At 35.3% G+C, this 21,758-nt stretch overlaps 1 protein-coding gene across 3 annotated transcripts in view; it reads left to right on the top strand.

Annotated features, from left to right (window-relative positions):
• Positions 1-21,758, top strand: part of PDS5B (PDS5 cohesin associated factor B) — a 114,592-nt gene that overhangs the window by 59,093 nt on the left and 33,741 nt on the right. For all 3 annotated transcript variants that reach the window (XM_084497614.1, XM_084497616.1, XM_084497615.1), the window contains exons 11-22: positions 1,972-2,117; positions 3,027-3,178; positions 4,735-4,848; positions 6,383-6,464; positions 10,750-10,798; positions 11,508-11,647; positions 11,725-11,840; positions 13,200-13,305; positions 14,920-15,080; positions 15,692-15,815; positions 16,754-16,912; positions 18,142-18,210. In XM_084497614.1, coding sequence (XP_084353740.1) covers positions 1,972-2,117; positions 3,027-3,178; positions 4,735-4,848; positions 6,383-6,464; positions 10,750-10,798; positions 11,508-11,647; positions 11,725-11,840; positions 13,200-13,305; positions 14,920-15,080; positions 15,692-15,815; positions 16,754-16,912; positions 18,142-18,210 — 1,418 coding nt within the window. The remainder of the gene's footprint in view (positions 1-1,971; positions 2,118-3,026; positions 3,179-4,734; positions 4,849-6,382; positions 6,465-10,749; positions 10,799-11,507; positions 11,648-11,724; positions 11,841-13,199; positions 13,306-14,919; positions 15,081-15,691; positions 15,816-16,753; positions 16,913-18,141; positions 18,211-21,758) is intronic.

The raw sequence follows: 21,758 nt of genomic DNA on the forward strand, positions 1-21,758 counted from the left end.
TGGCATTTATTAGGGTGCAGAACAGAGACTTGGTTCCACAAAGAAGTGTGTAAATATTGTGCAGCAACTGACTGAAGTATCAAAACAGTCCTTGGAACTGTGACCACAGCTCTTGGTTTCTGCTCCTTCGTACCAAACACAACTGGCAGTTCAAGACCTCTGTAGGAAGAAAGCAACTGGCACGGATAAAAGCTTTTAGTATTTGTTCCTCCCTGTGACAATAAGGAGATAGACAATAAGATCACACTCTTAATGAACAGAAGTGCAGTTAAAGAGAATGGGTTGCTTTTTTCAAAGTTGATACGAAGACAGTATCTTCCCTTGATCACTAAACTCCCACTTGTTCTTTGGAGGTATTATCTTTGACTTTTTCCTCTAAGGAGGGAATTTAAGGGGCCGTTAATTGCAAGGGGTTGCCCTCCTGCGTGCTGAACATTTGTCAATTTACACAAATACAGGCAAGCTATAGTTATCCCATAATCCCATAGTTAATTGTATTGTTAAGGCAGGTTTTTTCTTTTTTTTAAGAGAAAAAAAAAAGAAAATAGTTTCTGGATCTTTCTCTAATGGAATGCTAAAGCTTATCAGAGGTGTATTTCCAAGTTTGTTTCTTTTTTTTTTTCCTTTTAACTTTTTCCTTTTTTTTTTTTTTTTTGACATTGCTGAAAGACTTTGTGCCCCCTCTAATGGTATCCTCTGGGAAATGTAATGTTGCTTGCCCCTCTCTCTCCCCACAATGCTTATCAAAGTCAAATTGTTCATAAAATTTTCTCGCTCACTGATGTTGAAGAAAAGAATTGTTTTGCGCAATGGCAATTGTCTTCATTTGTTTTAGTTTATTATGTTTTCATGTGGAACAATTTTTAAAAGCTATTTGATTTTTAAATTTTGTAACTTCCATAAATGCAAAGCTTCGTTTCTTGATGTGCTGTTCCAACACTTGTGCTGATTACCAGCAATGTTAATAGTCAGTATTTCAGATGAGACTTGAAAATTTTCACTGTTCATTGAACAGTAATAAGAGTGCAGTAACCTCTGGTTATTTAGAGCAAACTTTGAATTTTCAGTGTTTCATAATGTTCTCAGCGTTTCACTGATGTATGCTGCATACAGTGATCTTAATGTCTTTTTTTTGTGTGCTTTTTTGCCTGTGTATGTGACTAAATTAACCTAGAATACGCAGTTCTGAAAGGGTAAATGAACTTTGCTGGCCTATTTTGTGCTTTGGCAATTTTCTGAAATGATACTAAGTAGCTAAAACATTTGAGATTTATAAGCAGAAATCTTAAAATGTTGATGGTGTAGGATTTCTGGTAGTACCAAATATGTAGCAATATGCCAACATAATCTAGAAAAAAACTGTTCTGTGTTGAATGAATTAGGATTTGTCTAAATAAGCATTTTTAGCTTGGTGAAAGAGCATGCTTCTTAAGTATGTCTCTTGATTTGTCCCTGCTTGCTCTGCTCATGTGGTTCACACTGTGGAGTGTTCTGGAGCACGTGAACCAGATTCCTTTTGGAAAGCACAGAAGCTGTGTTCAGGAGTGCAACTGATGTGCTCTGTCAACCAGTTATAGGAATCTGCAGGAAGAGAGTAGCCTCTAGCCTGAAGTAAGACTTTAAAACGTGTATGTAGTGTGGATATCAAGTTCTTAGAACTTCAGCATCTATTCAGCTCTATAGATGCAGTTCTCTTGGGCTGTAACAGTTGCAAATGTAGATTATAACTAATTATTACAAGAAATAATTTTTAATAACTTAATGCCAGAAATATAAGTATTGAGCATTCTAAGTAAATAAAAAGTTGATTACTCACATTCCAGTAAATCTTACGGAAAATTAGTGGCTTCTTACTGTCTGTACTCAAAACTGTAGAAACTCATGGTTTTCTGTTGGGTAGCCGCTAGAGAAATAAAAATATCTGAACTTGTATTCCTCAACCGAAATGCTTATTTTATTTTATTTCCCCAGAATATCTTAAAGTAAGGTCACATGATCCTGAAGAGGCGATAAGGCATGATGTTATAGTATCCATAGTTACTGCTGCTAAAAAAGATCTTCTGCTTGTCAATGATCACCTGCTTAATTTTGTCAGAGAACGAACACTGGACAAGCGGGTAAGACATTAAGTACTAATGGTGGCTATGCATTATTCTTCTAGTCTTTTGTATCTTAGTGCAATTAGCTTTCTTTTTCTTAAAAGCAAAGCTTCTTAAAATGCTGCGCTGATTTTAAAATGACTAATGAAAATCTATATAATGCAAAAAATATCGAGACAGTGTACTTAATGAGATAGCTTTTGCCCCTGACTGGAATGCAACATTTTTCATTGTGTTGTATTATTATTTAATGTAGAATGATCAAAAAAAATACTATATGCTGAATAAAACTATGTCACTCCAGTTGTCTAGTTAGTAATTAATAATAATAATTAATAGTAATTTTTGAATAAAATGAGATCCTCGTAAGACATTCTAACATTTTTCATAGGAAATTTTGACAATAGGTTTCAAACTGTATGGTAGATTACTAATGCGAATTGTTCCACCATCAGAGGTGGCTACATTGCCTGCTTTTAATTAGTTCATTGGAAAACTGTGAATGAGTGTAGTAGCTTTCAAGCTTGAATAGCCTTGAAATTTAGTTTAGCTATGTTTTGTTATTCGGCATGTTCTTAGGATGTTTTTATGCTTACATGAGAGTATAAACGGCAAACTTAAAATTAGTGTTATCACCTGATTTTTCATTTGGTGACATGCTTTCCCATGGTGCAGACATAATACAATCTCAAATATTCGATGCATATCTGTGAAAAAGGGTGCTGGCTTGAACTTGTAACAATTCTAAATTCAAGAGGCATTCTTGCGTAGTAGTTACCTGCATTGAAATGCTTAGCATAATAGACATATATAACCCAATTGAACTATTTCATTTTGGGGCAGAATAGAAAATACTATGAAGCTTCTCTGTCTTCTCAAATTTGAGTTTTGAACTGCTAAACTGTGGTACTATTTTGTTTTCTCAAGTGGAGAGTGAGGAAAGAAGCTATGATGGGACTTGCACAGATATACAAGAAATACTCATTACAGTCAGAAGCAGGAAAAGAAGCTGCAAAACAGATATCATGGATAAAAGATAAACTTCTGCATATATATTATCAGAACAGTATTGATGACCGGTAAGTCAGCCTTTTGAAAGCTGAGTATTCTGTGGATAACTGTGGTAATTTTGTTTTTCCTTCAAGCTTAAGTGCTAACAAGAAGACGACTTGATAATTGTGTATGTTCTGATCAAATGCATAATATTATACAGCCAAATTTTATTCTTTGTTGTTTTCTTCTGCTTGTTTGAGGCCAAAAGAGATTGTAAGAAGCTGAAAACTTTGAAATATTCCAACGTGTACTTCACTACTGCTTTCATAAAGGAGGGTTTTGTTTATACTTCAGTAACTTGCTGATTTTTGTGTTAAAATCCAGTAAGTAAGACTGCCGTAACAAACTTGCTTTGGACTTGCAAGTCCAATTAGTCAATATAGTGGTGATGGTTATGGCATCTCACTCTAGAAGGTTAGTTTTTCAGTATAAAACGGCCAGAAATTAGAGCCTTGTGATTTGTGGCGAAATATGTCTGTCATCCCAGCTGTAGACCCATATTTCATTGTTCACATTGAAAAACAGTTGCACGTTATGAACTAGTTTGGGAACTAGTCTGCCTTGACTAATCGGTTGGTCTTGTTGGCTTTAGAGATGGGTCTTTGGTCTTCACAGCATGATCAAATACAAATGGCATTGCAAACCCATAAAAATCTTTCAAAAAATTGCACTCTTAAAAAGTCACCTGCAAAATAATCGGTTATTTCTTGGTACCATGGAAGTGGAAGGAACTGTCTGGATCATCAGGTCCGATCTTATTTGTTCACAGTTTCTTAAACTTCAAGATTTTTTGAAGCTAGCTGGGTTTGTGTTTTGACCACGTGATCTAATTGGAAGAATCTAGTAACTTAAGCTTGTGCATAAGGATTTTATTTTCATTTCCAGCCTAGATGTACATGATTGCAACATGGGTGTGGTTTCTATTTTATTTCACAGTCTTTCCTAAGTAACTGCCAGACCCGATCCTTTTTCTCCTGCTTCTAAATGAGGAGCTTCTATGTCATAGCAGAAGCTTTCATTAATTTCATTCATTTCAAAATTATTGTTGAATGTACCAGTATTTTACTATGGAAGCAACAGAAATGGGATAAACTCCGTGCTTCAGGAAGTGGCTAGGGAGGTGTAGGGGAAAAGCCAGTTCCTCCTGACTGGTATCTGAATTCTCCTTCCCATGATAATGTGTAATGGTCAATGTGACCTTTTTTCCCCCCTATTTTAAGCCCTGTATACGAGGTCAGTTCAAAAATTGACTGCAATACTTATCCTTTGGGCCAATATTTGAGACATCTTTCTCTAAAATCCTTTGATTTTTGTCTGGGTTAATAAATCTGATAATGATAATGTCATCTCTTAAATGTCCTACTGCTAACATTAACGGTCCGTCTTCCGTAATGATATCTTTCCGTTTAATTTATGCTGAATTTTATTGGAAGTTAGGTGACTTGACTTTAATTTTTTTTTAAATAAATATGTCTTTATAAGCCACAACTGATCTCTAGGTATGTCTGAGAATTTCTGAATGAACACTTTAACAATTTAAGACCGCTTTCTTGCTTACCAGTTCCGTAATGCTGTCTTTCAGGTTACTTGTTGAGCGCATCTTTGCTCAGTACATGGTCCCTCACAACTTGGAAACAAATGAACGAATGAAATGTTTGTATTACCTTTACGCAACACTGGATTCAAATGCTGTGAAGTATGTGCCATTTTCGACTTCTTGCAAAATAATTTTTAATACAGTCATTATTGTAAATTGGTTCTAAATTGTTATGAGTACCCTAAGCCAGTGGACAAAAGTAGTTCAGCAACTATTAGTAAATGGAATATAGCAATACTGTATGCTCTTCAAATTAGAGTTTGAAAAAATTAATAGGGTGGTTTTTAACAAGGTGTGGTACCCTTTAACCATAAACAGCAAAAAAATAGTAGTACCAAAGAAATGGCAAAAAGCTTTTGAGTGCATGTTAGTCCTTTTATGTCTTGAAAGAGATAGCACAGATTAGTAGCGTTGACTAGCTTCAGATCTTATCTGAAGATTTAAGAATCAACAAACTCATTTTAGCAGCCAGGATAACTCGAGTGGGAAGGAATTATTTGTTTGTCTCTTCTCCTTCAATATTCATTTTACTTCCAATTTTGTTTGGAGAAGGTAATTACTTGCCTTAAAATTAGTGCATGCATGTGAATTTGAATAATGACAGTTTTGCTGCTGTAATGTTCATTATTTTGATTGAATTTACTTAGTTTTACTTTTTCATTAAGTAGGACCTAGTCACTTGAAAATTAAATATAATATTTCTCATGTGGGAGAGTGTTTATCATAGATTGGCTAAAAAACCCACCCACAGCATTCAAATACTAGAGAAACTGGTGTTTGAATCCCCTGTGTTTCTTGTATAACATGCCTGAGTAAGTCACAGTGGTGTAGCACAGTAAAACAAAGAATGATGTATTAAAAATCAAAACTGCTACTGTTCTAACATTTTTTGGTATAGGTTAAACAAAATGCAGAATGGGATTTTTTCAGAACTTGTTATTTCAGGCAACAAATAACTTCTGCATTCTACAGTTTTCGTATGCAGCAGTATGTATTTTAAAGATTCAGTATATTCAGTTAGTTAAATAGGACTGACTTTAACTTGTGAATTCCAGAAGTTTTAAAAATGAGTGATTTTTTTTTTAACCCCTTTTACTATTTTTTTAATTTTTAGATATTTTTTCATGGAAAGTGTGCTGATTTTCAGTTTTGTAGACTAATGCATCTCTTACAAGTCCAATCATGTCCACTTTTTGCAGCTTGTTCTAGTAACTGCTTTCTGTGTAAGAAAAACGTTGCTTTGATGATAAAAACCTTAGCCTGCTTCTTGGAATGTTTTTAGAAGAATGATTTTAGACTCGTACAAATGAGTTTTTTATAAGACAGATATCAGTTACTTCCCGGTTCTTTTAAAGGCAGTGTAGTTAAGCGTCTGAAATAAAACTTGTTTCAAAATCACATTTTGTACCAGTACAGTATGATCAATTAAATTTTCCATATCATTCAGTTTGGAAACATTTAGAATTTGCTCACACAGCAATGATGTTCCATGTGACAGGAATGTTTAGAAGACGTTTAGAAGAACGTTTAGAAGAATGTAAAGGCTCTTGTTGGGCAGTTAGGTTATTTATTAAATAGAAGACTTTGACAACTCTTTTTTTTTTCTCTTCCTTTTCTTCTTTGTTTTTTTTAGAGCATTGAATGAAATGTGGAAATGTCAGAATCTGTTACGACATCAAGTAAAGGATTTAGTTGACCTAATAAAACAACCAAAAGTAAGTAAATATGCAATTATACTTAAAAACAAAACAAAAACTAAAAAAGCCAACAAAAAAAATATTAAATTCTGTTATTTCCATTACTTCCATCTGAAGCTTAACATTACTGACAGAAAATAATTCGATTCTGTTAGACAACACTTTCAGTAAGAAATCTGTATATGTTTTGTCAGTAAGAGTAGGTGTTTTTAAGATTTTTTTAAAGTGTTTGCTAGCCACTTAATACTAAAATATGTGCTCCCACTGTTTAAGAGCTACATGTTGCCAGGATTGTTCTGGTTCTCAAACAAGAGAAAAAGATGATATTTTTGACCACTAGATTGAATAATGAAGAAAAAATACCTAAACATCCTGATTTCTTATCTTATATAAATTAGTAACGTTTGAGAAATGAAAGTATTTTATCTTTATATGTTACTTGTTTCTCTTCCCTCTTGGAAACTTCTTAAATGTTGTGTTGGAGGTGACAGACTAGTGTTGAATTCTTTTTTTCCTAGTGGGCATATTTCTAAAAGATAAACATACCTAGAGGATTTGGGATATTCTCACAGAGTAAAATTTAGATTTCAGTTATATGTATGTATATGCACAGTATCATTAAAAAAAAAAAAAAAGTCATTCTGCATGCCATTTGGAACCTGATTATGACTTGACTTCAGTGCTACAAGTTTAATCTGTTGGTGTTTTAACAGTAATAGTGTATCCTATAAAGCGTTACTGTGTCCATATTCATGTATTTAGGTCTTTTATATGTGCATATACTCAAACATCACAGGTAAATTTAATGCAGTTTTATGATTGAATTATAATTTTGCTGAAATTGTCTGAACATGATGAAAGGGTAACTGCATTTTTACAAGTGTAATTGGATTATCTAATGTCTGCTTAGAAATGCTACTGTCTCGCAGATAGCAGTAGTTCTATGAAAATCTTGGTCTTGCACTCCTGTTTGAGTTATATTCAAGGTGATTGCAGTGAAATTCGTAATTTTGCTTTAATGCAATTAAAACATGCTGTAATGTTGTATTGAATTCTTTAGTGCAGTAATTGCTAATACAGTAATAATTCATCGTGTTTCAGTGAGTGCTGAAATAATTTTAATCTACTTTTTTATATTTTTGGTGTAATTTAGATTTGTGTGTGATATAAAACTTGAGTTAGCTTCTTGATATATTCTGCATTTCAGTTGAAAGTGAAAATCTCAAATTTTCTCTGTTTTCAGGGGGAAGTAATGAAAGTGCTTTCTTGGTTGTAAAATACCAAGTGTCACTTATAGAATTAAATGTGTAATTTTAATAAATGCCAGCATAAGCATTGCCTTGGAAGTGGGGTATTCTGTTTACATGTTTGCTTTTGTCCATGTGCTTTTCACTGCATCTTTCATGATTAAGTATTGACTCTCTACAGTTGAATGCTTTTTGTGTAACAGGAGTGCATGTGTGATTTCAGGCAGCTTGTGATGTTGCTTTCAGGCAGTCTGAGGTGCTGTTGTGGGCGACAACACAGTGTTGAGTGAGGGGATAGTTCTTAATTTAGTTCGCTGATCATTAACATAAGCTTTTAAATATTGATTCTGGTATTGAGAATTGAAAGTGAACAAATAAACACTTCAATAATCACCCTTCAGCACCTCTCTTCCACAATTCACGGTCTCCAGTCCCCTTGCCACACACAGTGGTCACAGTGTGGTGGTTCCTTTTCTTTTGCTGCAGCTCAGTACTTAACCCACTGCTCCAGCCTGGGTACCTCCACTGGCTGCAGTCCCTTTAGAGTCATGCCTTCTCCCTGCATCTCCTCTCCACCCCTGCTCAGGCAACTCTTACCCTTGTATCTGTCCTTCTCTCACGTCTCCTCTTCCCCTCCTCAGGCGTCTTTACGTTTCTTTGTTTTAAATTTTCATTCAGAAATCTAGAAACTGTTTTATGTCAGGAGGGAATTTTGAGTAGGTAGTAAGGAGGGAAAAAATAAGTCAGTAAGGATGATCAAATATGGGAACAGGTTGTCCAGTGAGGCTGTGAAACCATCCTTGTAAATACTTAAAAACTCAGCTAGATGAGGGCTAGAGCAAATTGAGTAGACAGTTCAACCAGGTGAGCTGCAGTTGTCCCTCCTAAGCTAAACTATTCTGTGATTATAGATCTTTGAATTTTCCACTCCACTGTTTTTTCCCTATCTTGGAAAATTATTTTGTCATATAGAGAAATTCTACAGGTTTTCCCCCTTTCAGGCTTTTTTTCTTTATTTTTTTTCTTTTCCCTGCTTTAGCCTTTCCCCAGTGCAAACACTATCTAGGAGATTGAATATGTGTTAGGAAACTTCCCGTTTCTCTTGATTATAACTTCTCCTAATTTGAGACAGAACAGACATTGAATCTGACTTTAAGCTGAGATACTTCTCCAAAGAACAAAAGCATAGATCTCATCTCTTCTTATTTTCTCCTACAGTAATGGTATACAGTTAAATAACACAGATAAACTTGCTTGTTCACACGTGGAAAACTGGGTGAACGCTGTTTTGTCTGTATTAGAAGTATAAGCTTTATTTGCTGTAGATGTGCTGCCGTTCAGATGCTTCCATATTGTGAATGCAAGATTAGGTAGCTAAGATGCCACAGTAGTAAAAAAGAAAATTTTTCTTCTGAAAAGAAATGCGTCTTGATATCTTCAATCTGTCATTATTCAGTGGAGTTATACTACTGGAAGGTAAAATAATCCTTCTGACTCAGCTGGTTTCATGCTGGGATGAGTGCTTAGCAGTTTGTGCAACTTAAATGTTGTTTTAATGAGACCTTCAGCCAGTACTTGAAGGACCTAGGCAGGACTGGAAGAATGGAGACCGAACCAGTACAAGGAATTCCACAATGCAGGGTGGTTTTTGTTGTTGTTTTTCGGAGTTGCAAGGGGAGCAAATGCAGAGATTCTGTATCAGGTGACATTATTTGAAATCTACACACCAGATGTGATTTCTGGTGTGGTTTTTTTGTTTGTCTCCCCCAACATCATTTCTTGTCTGCACATGAATGTTCAGCTCTGACAGCAAAAAGCCTCAAAAAAGACGGCATTCTGCTGATGCTAAAAAGTGACTGAAATTTCTGTAGAAATACTTAATGGCTGGAACAATGTGCTTAGGTGTCCATTTCACAAGATATAGTGCTCACTGAAAACACTGCTTATCTTAATCTCATGGTGTATTTTTGTTATGCTTCAACCTTTCCAGGATTGGCACTGTTCTCAAACATTGCAAGAGTTTGTACAAATTGCCTAATTACCTGATTCATTTCCCTTTTTTTTTTTTTTGTTTTTTTTTCAGTGATGTTAGAACTCAAAATTTGCTTTTCTTTTGTAGTACCTCGTCAATTGCACAACAGAAATTTACTCCAAAAAGCTAAAGGATGCTCCCTTCTAGAAATAAATACACACTTCCCTGTGTTAGCCAGAGTTATTATAATAACCAGTAACTGTTATCTCCAAAGCTGATATGGCTTGTTTGAACTTTATTTGAAATCTGTGTGGAGATTTCACGAAGAAGAAACAAACTACATATGCCCGAACAAGACTTTGACCTCTACCTTGAACATTTTCCCCCTACTCTGTAATAATCTGAAGACTTTCTTAAGAAAATGGTAGTGTCTTGCAGCACTGCTGCTTAATGGTTCTTTCCTGACGTGAACCCGATGAAAAGGCCCACCACAGGTCTTTGTTTGCCTCGTGTTGAGTACCTTGATATAAGGAATATTTGTCTTCTAAGCTGAGCCTTCTTTCTGAGTTCATTTGTCTTTGTTTTCCTGTGTGTAATTTTAGGCTTATCTGTCATCAGTTTTGTCTGTTAGAAAGGGAGGTCTCTAAAAGGCAGTTCTAGCAATGGTGGCAGCTAAGCAGAGTTCTTTTAAAAATGAAATGCTTTCCAGTGAAAGCTCTTGAAAGGTGGTCATGTTCTCATTTAAATTTTTTCTCATAGGACTATCATTTTATAGTTGTAACTATACAACTGTTCAGAGATTATATAATAGATTAACAAGTAGTAGTAGTAATAATAATAATAATAAAAGTTTACAGCACGTGAGAAAGATCATGCCTGTGGAAACATTCTCTGTCTTTTACTTCCTGGAGCAGTCTAGCATTAAATGTGCTGTGGTGTTTTGGTTTCTAACATACTGACGTGTTAAAAAAAATGGTAGGTACTGATTTGTTGATAATGCATCATTATGGAATTTTGCTCATTCAGTGGATATATATAATTTAAAATTTTTACTTAATGCATTTTTCTTTTTTGTGACTTGCAGACAGATGCCAGCAGTAAAGCTATATTCTCAAAAGTGATGGTAATAACAAGTAAGTCAGTTGAAGTATTTATACCATCTAAAAATTAAGGTCGATATATATATTTCTTTCTTCTTTTAAAAATCACTTGAGATAAGCTTATAACAAATAAGCTCTGTAACAGGCATGTGCCCTTCAGCATTTGTTATAGAATGTGTATTAATTGGTGTTAGCTAAGCTGATAAACTACTTATTGGCTTACCTGGTTTTGATGTGCCAGTATTGTAAGTGTTGGGAGAAGGCACAAGAGTTTGTGTTTCAGTAGTAGGACGGCACTTTGTAGGCAGAACTGTGTAACCTAAACTCTTACCAAAAAAAAAAAAAAAAAAAAAAAAAAGCAACACTTCTTCTTTCTTCTGGTATACCCTTCAGCCTGGTGTACCAATAGCATTAGTACCAGTGAGAAAGAGAAAAACTTACTTTACAATTCTGAACTTCTGGTTTTAAACAAAGCTTTTTTAAAAGATGCAAACTGTTATTTTGGCAAAAATAGTACTGTTTAAGGCCGATGTGGAGGAAAAACTCAATCATGCTGCTTGGTTGGCCATGTCCCAGGTACTTTTTTCTTTACTTATGATATGTTTAATATGTATTATATAATTTATTATAGAATAGTATTGATAATTGTCTATTAATATGTTGGTGTGAGTCTTTGAACTTGTGTAACATACAGTCCTGATATTTATTGAAATAAATAGTCATTTCTTTTGCTTACTTAAAGGAAACCTTCCTGATCCGGGGAAAGCTCAAGATTTCATGAAGAAATTTACACAAGTTCTAGAAGATGATGAAAAGATAAGAAGTCAGCTAGAAATGCTTGTTAGCCCAACATGCTCGTGCAAACAGGCTGAGGGATGTGTGGTAAGAATAGTTCTTAAAATACATGAATGTTTTGGGAACTAAATTGATTATAAACTTAATTGAAACTTAAATTGCAGAGGGAAATTACAAAGAAGTTGGGCAACCCAAAACAACCAACAAATCCTTTCCTGGAAATGATAAAATTTCTTCTTGAGAGAATTGCTCCTGTACACATTGATACTGAATCCATCAGGTAATTTTGTGTGTGTGTTGTTGTCTGTAGATCACAGAGTTTGAAATCAGGGTTTGTAATTCTGTCTTTAAGCACAAGCAGCGACGGATTGACGGCAGGAGGGTAGTTTTTAAGGCCTATGACCTGCAATATTTTCTTCTGTTTCTCTTAGCTTAGGGGTTTCCATTCAGAGTGTAGCTGCACAAACAATTGATTTGTCATTCAGCACAGCTGGAACAAACTGTCAGTAAAATGGATCTGTTGCTGATGGGGAAAGTTTGATTTGTGAGTGACTGACTTACATTAAAAGGAATTTCTGTCCATGGCTTTTAAGTACTTGAGCTTTTCAGTTTCTGCCTGTCACATATACAATGTAATGGAGCCATTGAGACTTCATTTAAAAATCTTTTTCAGAGAAGTTCCTAACATAATTTTTCTTTTGATCTTGGATTAAGTATAATGCATACCTAGACTTTTTTCAAATTTGAAAGTGCATTTAAAAAAAAATTATGGAAGCAATATAAAATGTGCATTTAAAGTAATACTCAAATTGTTGGAAAGTTTTAATACTTGTTTCACCATGTACCGATTGACTGACCCCCGTACAGTAAACACGGGGGAAAAAAATAAAGTAAAAAGTATATATTTTCAGTTTCTCCACAGAATCGGTCATTATCCATCTCTGTAAATTATCAATAACTTTCCTCTTCATTTTTTAGACTGTCAGGCTGTTTTGTTTTGCTATAGATTGTTATTTGTGTCCAATTAGGAGTAGAAAAAAATGGAAAGTCTGAGTAGAGGTGTCTCTTTGCTTCCACTGATTATAAATATCCCTTACAGAATTTACTGCAGGTATATTCTGAATATTGTACAGTCCTTTACAGGGAAGCTGCCTACAGCACTTACTAACAAGATCATTTGGATAATCACCATTTCCCTTCCTAGGTTACAGTGTAAGAAAAAAACAAGCAGTCAAAACAAGCAAGGTGAAATATGCAGGAGATAAGTCTCTTAAATTTCTGATCAACTTCCAGCACAGCTGTTTAATGGTTATTTTATTTATTGCTGTTAGACTAAGCAGTATTAATGGTTATTTTCTATAAATTTTTAAGAATCCACAGGATCTAGTACCCTAATCATAATTCTTATTTGAATTTGTTTCTTTTAATGCTCAAATTATTTTATTTCTTTGGTCATCCTTCTAGACTAATGTGTAATGCTTAATCCACGATGCTTAAATGTTTTTTTAAACTTCATGCTTAATGGGTGATGAAGACAATCATATTGTGTATGTAGTTGAATTGCATTTATTTTATAATAGGCTTATGTTGTGTATGTATTGCAGTAAACACAAGGCCATATTTTTATCTTCCTCTTCAGTGCCCTTATCAAGCAAGTAAACAAATCTATAGATGGAACAGCTGATGATGAAGATGAGGGTGTACCTACTGACCAGGCAATCAGAGCAGGTCTTGAATTGCTTAAGGCAAGTGTACTCTTGGTGGTCAGTAAGCATGTAAAAACTTTCTAAAGTAACATTGTTAAAATAAATTTGTAATTAGCCCTCAATATCTTCAGTCATAAGCATTTTGCTGGGTATCTGGAAGAATATCGGTTTGATTATGATTGTCTATGCACATCTTCTGTGAGTTATATATAAGGCTATATTAGAAATCATTTAGAAGCTTTTCTACAAGTTAAAAGTAGCTCTATGTGTGACATCAGCAGCTGAGTTTTGAGTACTAGAGTGTGAATTCAGAGGATTGTGAATACAGTTAATACTACTTCTAGAACTGTACCATACTTGTTTATCTGTACAATGCAGTGGTTCTCCTGAGTTCCACATAAATTGGGGTCTTATCTATAACTATTGTCTGTAGTTTTTCTTGAGACTCGGTTAACACAGCAAACCCTATCAAGATGCATTTCTGGGGACATTGTACAGAATTTCTTACTCTGTCCTCCCTTCTTCCTAGGAGGAAAAAGGCTGATCACTATGTTAATTGCAAATGCTGTTGAAAGCGTGAAACTAAGTGCAGCTAAATAGGTCTTTCACTTTCACTTAGTACTTTTAAAGCTAGTGTATTTGAGAGAGACTCTACAGTTTATCCTGTATTTGCTAGGAAAGGTACTTGTGTCATACTGCCATCATATAACTGAGGTCATATTGGGAGTAGTCCAACTGTGGGTTGATCTCAGAGGCCTCAAAATCTACAGGACTCTCACACTGAAGCATTCAGAACATCTTAGATCAGCTAAGACTCTGACAGCTTCCATGTACTTCTGATATTGGGGGCCCTAGAGCTCCAGGTGGGGTCTCATGAGAGCAGAGCAGAGGGGGAGAATCCCCTCCCTCACCCTGCTGGCCATACTGCTCTTGATGCAGCTGAGGATACAGGTGGCTTTCTGGGCTGCTCCATCATATGGAAAGAGGCTAATAATCAACAAACACTTTAAAATGAAGGAAAGACAAAGCTTCAGAGAGGAACAGATGAGGATTTTGTTTTAAAGTGGGACGATTGTCATACTTGAAGATAGAGTCAGCAGAGTCCAAGAATATGAAGGAGAGGTAGAAGATCTGGTCAGCTCTGGTAGTGTCTAGGAGTGTCTGGAGACTGTATTGGGTACGTTGCTCACTACAGAGCAATGTACCCAAGAGTTGTTCCACTTAGCAAGGAAAACAGTTGCATCTAAGAGGTCTGGGAGCACACAAGCTTCATTCTTTTTGGAGAAACAAAATTACAAGATAACCACCATTATGTTTCTCTTAAAACCTGCTTCTGCTGTAACCCTGTACTTGCTGATGTAGATGTAGCCACTGAGAAGTGCATGCTTACAGTAACAGCAGAAGTAATTGAGACTGCAAAATTGGGTAAAACAGATGAGACAATGTATAAAGACAGAAGGTTAAGAGATGCTTTAAAAAAACAAAAAAAAACAAAAAAAAAAAACAAAAAAGAGAAATATTGATTATGTGATAAAAACAGACTGTTTTAAAAATATTCCAAGATGGCAGGAAAAAGTGACTTTTGAAGGAGTGTTCAATCTACGTGGACTTTTACAAAATTTTAACATGGCTTTTTCTTTTTTTTTTTGGCAGGTACTTTCATTTACCCACCCCATCTCATTTCATTCAGCTGAAACTTTTGAATCTCTCTTGGCTTGCTTGAAAATGGATGATGAAAAAGTGGCAGAAGCTGCGTTACAAATTTTCAAAAACACAGGAGGCAAAATTGAAGAAGACTTTCCTCATATACGATCGTAAGTTGTATATCTTATTCTGAGTAGTGTTTTTCATCATATGGGTTTTTAGAATCTCATTCTCATTCTTGCTTTGGCAGGATGTAGTGTTATACTACATTCTTCTGGAAGAAAGTATCACTTCAGATAAAACAGGAAAGATTTGCATGACTTTAAAATGCAGTAACTTTTTGAAGAATAGAAGTGAAATGTATGCAAAGAAGTATTAGCTGATATGTCCCTGATACTGCTATAATTTGTATAATTGCACTTCTTATAAAATTAAGTATATAGCAATGTAGTAATGTTCTTTGCAATCTAATATCCAGGGAGTAGGGATGTGTAGATAAGAATATTTTGAAAAGAGCATTTTAGTAGCTTATGCAGGTAAAATGTTTGTTTTGCCACATGAGATTATATCAGTGAAAACTGCTGTATTTTTTTGCTTGCAAGTCACATAAATAACCATTTTTTCCTGTCTTTGAAAAATTGCCATAACCAGGAGAATTATTAGCATTTTCACAGAGGTGTTGTATTCTATATATGTAAATAGTTATTCTTTGTTAGTTCGATATCCTGGGAAGTTTCTAGTTTTTGAAAAGGTGCTTATCTTTTTTTCCCTTTTTTTCAAGTGCTTTGCTTCCAGTGTTGCACCATAAAGCTAAAAAAGGACCTCCTCGCCAAGCCAAGTATGCTATTCACTGCATCCATGCAATATTTTCCAGCAAAGAAACACAGTTTGCACAGATATTTGAGGTAAAATGAAAATATTTCGGTTGCTTTTTATTTGTCTTTCATAGTGCATGTGTGAATTGAAGGTTACAGTGGCAATTTGTATGGCGAGTTAGTTGTGTTGAACTTAAAGATATGATAGTAAAAATGGTAGTAGAATATATAGTTTTTAGTGTCCCATGATCCATCATTATACTGGAAGAGATTGCTAAGAGGAGTTGTGGATACCCCCTTTCTGGAAGCTTTCAAGGCTAAATTGGATGGGACTTTGTTCAACTTGACCTAGTGGAAGGTACCCCTGCTCACGGCAGGGGGATTGGAACTAGGTGATCTTTAGAGGCCCCTTCCAACCCAAGCCCTTCTATGATCATGTGTAAGGTTATGTATTTTAATAAACTAGAGTAAAACAAAGTTTTGGACAGTCTGCTAGACCTATGAACAGTTCCTGGAAAGAAGACCCATACACCACTCCTCAGCTCCATTGGGATTGGCCCAAAGTATTCAGATTCTTACAGAAGTTATGAAAAACTGAATTATGGTAGAAGTTATTTAAATAGATGTCATTGTTTTAATTGCAAATGTCCTTTTTAATTAGGGCCCATCAGCCTTTTATCTCAAAGGGTAAATCAGTCCACTACTGAAATTGCCATCTTGAGATTCAGTATGCCCACGTCTTAAACAGGAAATTACATTTTTAATCCATTGTTTCCCAGATGGTCCTTCTTGAGCTACCACTTTGAACTACCCAGATACGATTAACATTTTGTCTATTTCTTCTTGATTTTTCTTTCAATTCATAGGAGACCTACGGGTTGGAGAAGGTGTTTAAATCTAAATAATTAACAGTTCTTTCAAAATTATATTTCTGAGATAGAAATGTGTGTTGCCCTCTTCCCCACCCCCTCACCCAAACAAGACACAGATTATATGAGTAATATTTGAATTTGTTGCCTTTATTCTAGCCACTGCATAAAAGTCTGGATCCAAGCAATTTTGAGCATCTCATTACACCGTTGGTTACTATTGGCCACATAGCCATGCTAGCACCTGATCAATTTGCTGCTCCTTTGAAATCCTTGGTTGCCACTTTTATTGTTAAAGATTTGCTAATGAATGATAGGGTGAGTATTTTTAAAATCTTGTTCAAAGATTCCCCTTCTCCTGTAGTGGGATACTCATCAAGTACTTGTAAAAATATTTGGTTTTGCTGGTTCTACATTTTTTATGCTTCGCCTTCGATTTCTGCATACGCTGTGTGACCCAGCTGAAAACTCACAATACAGGAAAGGTAGGAGCACTGGTTTGGTAGTCCTTACAAAGATGATTCGCTGTATAGCACAGCATTTGATCGCTCACGTGTTGCCTTTTGTTAAAAGTAGTATTATTACTGACTTTGCTCAGTCTATTGTCTTACGTGAGCAAGTTGTGATTTATTTATTTTTTTAGGAGTATGTGTGTTGGGTTAATGTGACAAGCTTCCCACAAGGAGTGGCAGAGATGAAGAGTGATGAGTTCACTGCAGTCCCCGTTCCCTTTCTCCCTGCACTGCTCAGTTGGGGTGGAAGTAAGGAGGGAGAAGAATTAAGATTGAGGCTGAGCCTGGGAAAAAGTGGGGTTAGGGACAAAGGTGTTTTTAGTTTGCCTTTAGTTCTCAGTTCCTTCCTCTGATTTTAACTGGCAACAAATTCAATTCATCTTCCTTAAGCCAGGTCTGTTTTGCCCATAACAGTAATTGGTGAGCGATCTCCCTGTCCCTTTCTCAACCCATGAACTGTTTCACCACATTTGCTCCTCTGATCTTGCTGAGGAGAGGAAGTGAGAGAGCAGCTGGGTGGGCACCTGGAAGCCAGCCAAGACTAAACCACATGGTGCATTTGAAATTAAAATACATTTTTTAAATGGAAGACTGTTAATCTTAATTTGTCTGAGAATTCTGTATTGATAGTGGTTAAAAAATGGAAAAACCAAAAAACAAAAACTTGTGTGTTGTCAGCTATATTTAGGGAAAGATTTACAGTCTAAAGCTATGCATGTGAGGTTCAAATATACTGGATATTGAAAATGTTGACAATTGTTTTCAAAGCAGTGTTTATTACATGGAAATGACTGCTTTGGAGTGTAATAATGACAACAAAAACCCTTGTGCTAGTGATACATTTGCTGATATTTGAGTACTGAGGTAAGAACAGTATCTCACTTCTGTAACGGTTACTTCTATAAAATACACAAGGCATGAAGCTAACCAGTGAGTGCTGCTGTATTGTTTTCAGAAGCAAACAGGAAAGAGGAGATTACAGCAGGTTTCACTGAAGAGTAACAGTAGTGTAACAAAATGTAAAATTTGGTTTAGATTCCAGGAAAAAAGACAACAAAACTTTGGGTCCCAGATGAAGAAGTGTCTCCTGAAACGCTTGTCAAAGTAAGTAGCACTTAATATGTTTTCTTGTGATTGTGAGTGTAAAAGGTAATAAAGAAAATTAAGTGTCTGGATTCCTAGAGCTGTCAGTTCTGTTTGCTTGTCACTTTTCTAAAAGTAAAAATGATTAGCTATTTTAAAATTAACAACTCTATAAGAATACACATTTTTTTTGATTGACAGAGAAAATAATTTGGTTTTGGGAGCATCTACTTTTACTTTTATAAATAAATACATTCTGTATACTCCATATTTAATTTTTATTGAATGTTTGTTAGAGGTTTTGTGTGCAACACTCAAGTAGTTTAGATGTAGTCACGATTGAAGATATTTTTTTCCTGTTTAGCAGGAATTAAATGTCATAGGGACATTGTTAATGTCTTCCCTTTTCTTTGGAATTTTTAGGACATTTCAAGAAACTTTTAGTGTTTTGGAGTATGGAAAAAGTTGTTCTTGGATTTCATTTTTTGTAAATAAATACATGTGTTACATTGTATGCAGAGAAGAGTAATGTGAATAGAAAAAATAATTAAAAAAATACTTCATTTTTTTCATGCTTAATGTCACTTGAAGCTTGTTCTTTCTAAAGTTTATTAATTTTTAATTAATCTTATAATAATATATTTTCATCTCAAGTTTATTGTTATAATTTCTGTGCTTGCTGGTAGATATTCTTTCATTTTGCAGAGATAGACTTATGCTGTAGAAAATACATCCTATGTCTATTTGTCTTCAAATTATATTTAGAGAGATTATATTACAGCATTTTATTTTGTAATTAGAAAGATGCATGTACTTTGTACCATGCTGTTTGAGTTAATTAGAGCAGTTATTTCATTTCCAGTGCCTTTTGAATAAAGTTGCTCTGATGGTGTTAAGAAGTTGTTTGCCTTCTCTCTTGAACTTGTTAAACCATTTTTAGCACAGGACCTCCTGGTCTGCTGCTTTTATAAGTTCTTTGGTTTCCAGCTTGTTACCGAGCTGATTATTGAAAAATTTTCAGTTATGTTTGGAGCTGATCTGTTAGTTTTCTGTGCATTCAATTTTTATGCTTAGCAAAGGTATTTGCTAAGCAAAGGTATTTTTCCTATTTGTGCAAGGCCAGGGTTGCATAGTACACTCCCAAGTCTGTTTAAAAAAAAGCTTGGTTTTCTTCATTTCACGAACTGCTGGTTTATGATTTCACTTGAGTGTAACTTGTAGTAGTAAAGAATAATTTTAAATTTTTAAAAATGATTTATGAAGATGTGTAGTATCTCTTTAAAACTTTTTTTTTTGTTGTTGTTGTTGATAAAACCTTTCATACGGCTTGGCTATTTAGGAGTGAAGTTGGCTTATAGAAAATCTTAAGGCAACTTGGAGTTGAAGCCAAGCTTGAAAGTTGTAAGAAGTATTTATTGGCAAGGAAAAACAAGTTACTGTGAAAATTGATCTGCAAATTTAATTAGCATTTATTACCATTGTGAAGCCTATATTTAATGACCACTGCAGGCCATACCATTAGTTTATGAATGGATTTCTCTGACAGTATTTTCTTTACTCTGGTGTTAAAAGCCTTTTTCTTCTTTTGTAACATGACTGTATAATAGAGCTAATGGGTATCTTAAAGCTAGCAGGTTTAATTATGAAAGGGGGAAGGAAAGATGAACAGAAAAATTGTATCCTCATTTAGGCTGGGAGGTGCTGTCCACCCTAACAGCCAGACTGTTAGATGGAGGTTGGGCTTTTGGATGCTAAACCTTAAGTGAAATGAAGTCTGTAGATGAATGTTTCATTGCAGTATTAATTATTAGACTCAAATTCTTATGCCCAGCACCCGAGTTTCTGCTCTCAAGCAGTAATCTCTCTTGACAGTGATCGCTACTGAATATTTCAGTGCACCTTGCGGCTAGACTGAGACTTAAGTAGTAGCAGTAGCATTCCTTGTTTCTTTCTATATACACTGCAGTATTAGATTTCTAATCCTATTTCTCTAGCTGTGCTTTAAGGTAGGTACTGCTTCATTTTTCATTACTGTACAAACCTTGAAGTTCTGTAGATATTCTTGTGGCATTTGTGGCTCTGGATACTTGAATAGTAGAATTTTGAGCTACCTGCTGTTGTTGTAATGTGGATGTAGAAGGGAGACAGTGTTTATAGGATTGTTTTCTAGGCTTGCTTCATGGGATGGGAACCCATTTTATTCTTACAGTGGAGATACAAGGGTAACCTTGATCAGAGAAAAGGGCTAAAATTTACTGTTGATATTCTTTATTGCTAATTTTCATCTTTAAAAATTGATACTTATTCATTGCTGATGACTTATGTAAAGGCTTGTTGTATTATTAATTTCAGTTATCTCATATGACAAGTCAGGGATCTGTCACGTTATATTCACCATCTCAGAAAAAAAAATATTTTTTTCTTGAGCTTAGAATACACCTAGTTCATGTTGTGCAACTAAATCTATTACAAGGGAGTCATCTGTGACTTTCGATATGGTTCTGACCTGTGTAGGATTTTGACTTGCTTGACGTTTTCATGTTGTATATAATCTAAACTTTCATTTTTAATCTCAGAGGAGAATTCTAGGCTCATGCAACGTAAATTGAAACAAGAAGTTAAGAGTGGATATAAGAAAAGAAATGTGAAAAGAGTCAGGCAGTGTAACGTGTTGTCAGGAGGCTGTGCAATCTCTATTCTTGGAGGATTTCAACACCCAACTGGATAAAACTGAGACCAACATGGTCTGACTTCATAGCTGACCTTCATTTGAGCAGGGGATTGGGCTGGACATGACCTGACACTCCTCCTAATCTGAATTATCCTTTAATAGTTATCCTGTTTGGCTGCAAAGATCAAATTTAAAACATGAGGATGGTGCAAACTCATGTTTGTTTAAGTCTTCTGGTAGCCAGAAGCAGCGACTGGGGATTTTCATGTCCCAAACTAATTTCACAGGAATATTTAACTCTGAGGGGTTGCTGTAATCTCATCAAGACGTCATTAACACCAGCAGAGAAGTAGGGAACAGAGTGGGGGTGAAGGAAAATTGTGAAGGACCTGGGATTAGGACTTTGTATGTGGTGAAATGCCTAGAGGAGACTCACACAGTAAAACTAGGGGAAAGGGGTTGTGGAAGGGCAGAGAGAAGCAAAAGTTGCTTGGTGCTAATGCAGTTACTCAGTTCTGGGAGTAAAGATTGCTATGCACCACTTACTTGAAGACCAAATAGAGTTGTTTCTATCCTCGCAACAAATGGGAAGGCGTAATGATATAGGTACTGGTTATGAAATGAAGAAATTGAATTGATAAACTGTCAAGACAACTGCTGCTGCTATTATTATTACAATTACCATCATCGCCTGATAGATACCTACCAACTGTTTCAGTGGAAGACCAACCGAAGGTTAGGGCAAGACTGAATTTCATTTTCATTCCACAGACTCCATTTGTGGTTTTAGTGCTTGATAGCCTGCCTCCTGCTGGTGTTAGCCAATACACTTGGGTCTGTCGGCGGAGCAGATGGGCTGCAGTGCTAAAAATGAACTCATAAAGATAACAATCGTAGA

The sequence above is a fragment of the Aythya ferina genome (genome assembly GCF_964211825.1).
Source record: "Aythya ferina genome assembly, chromosome: 1".
In the NCBI taxonomy this organism is placed as follows: domain Eukaryota; kingdom Metazoa; phylum Chordata; class Aves; order Anseriformes; family Anatidae; genus Aythya; species Aythya ferina.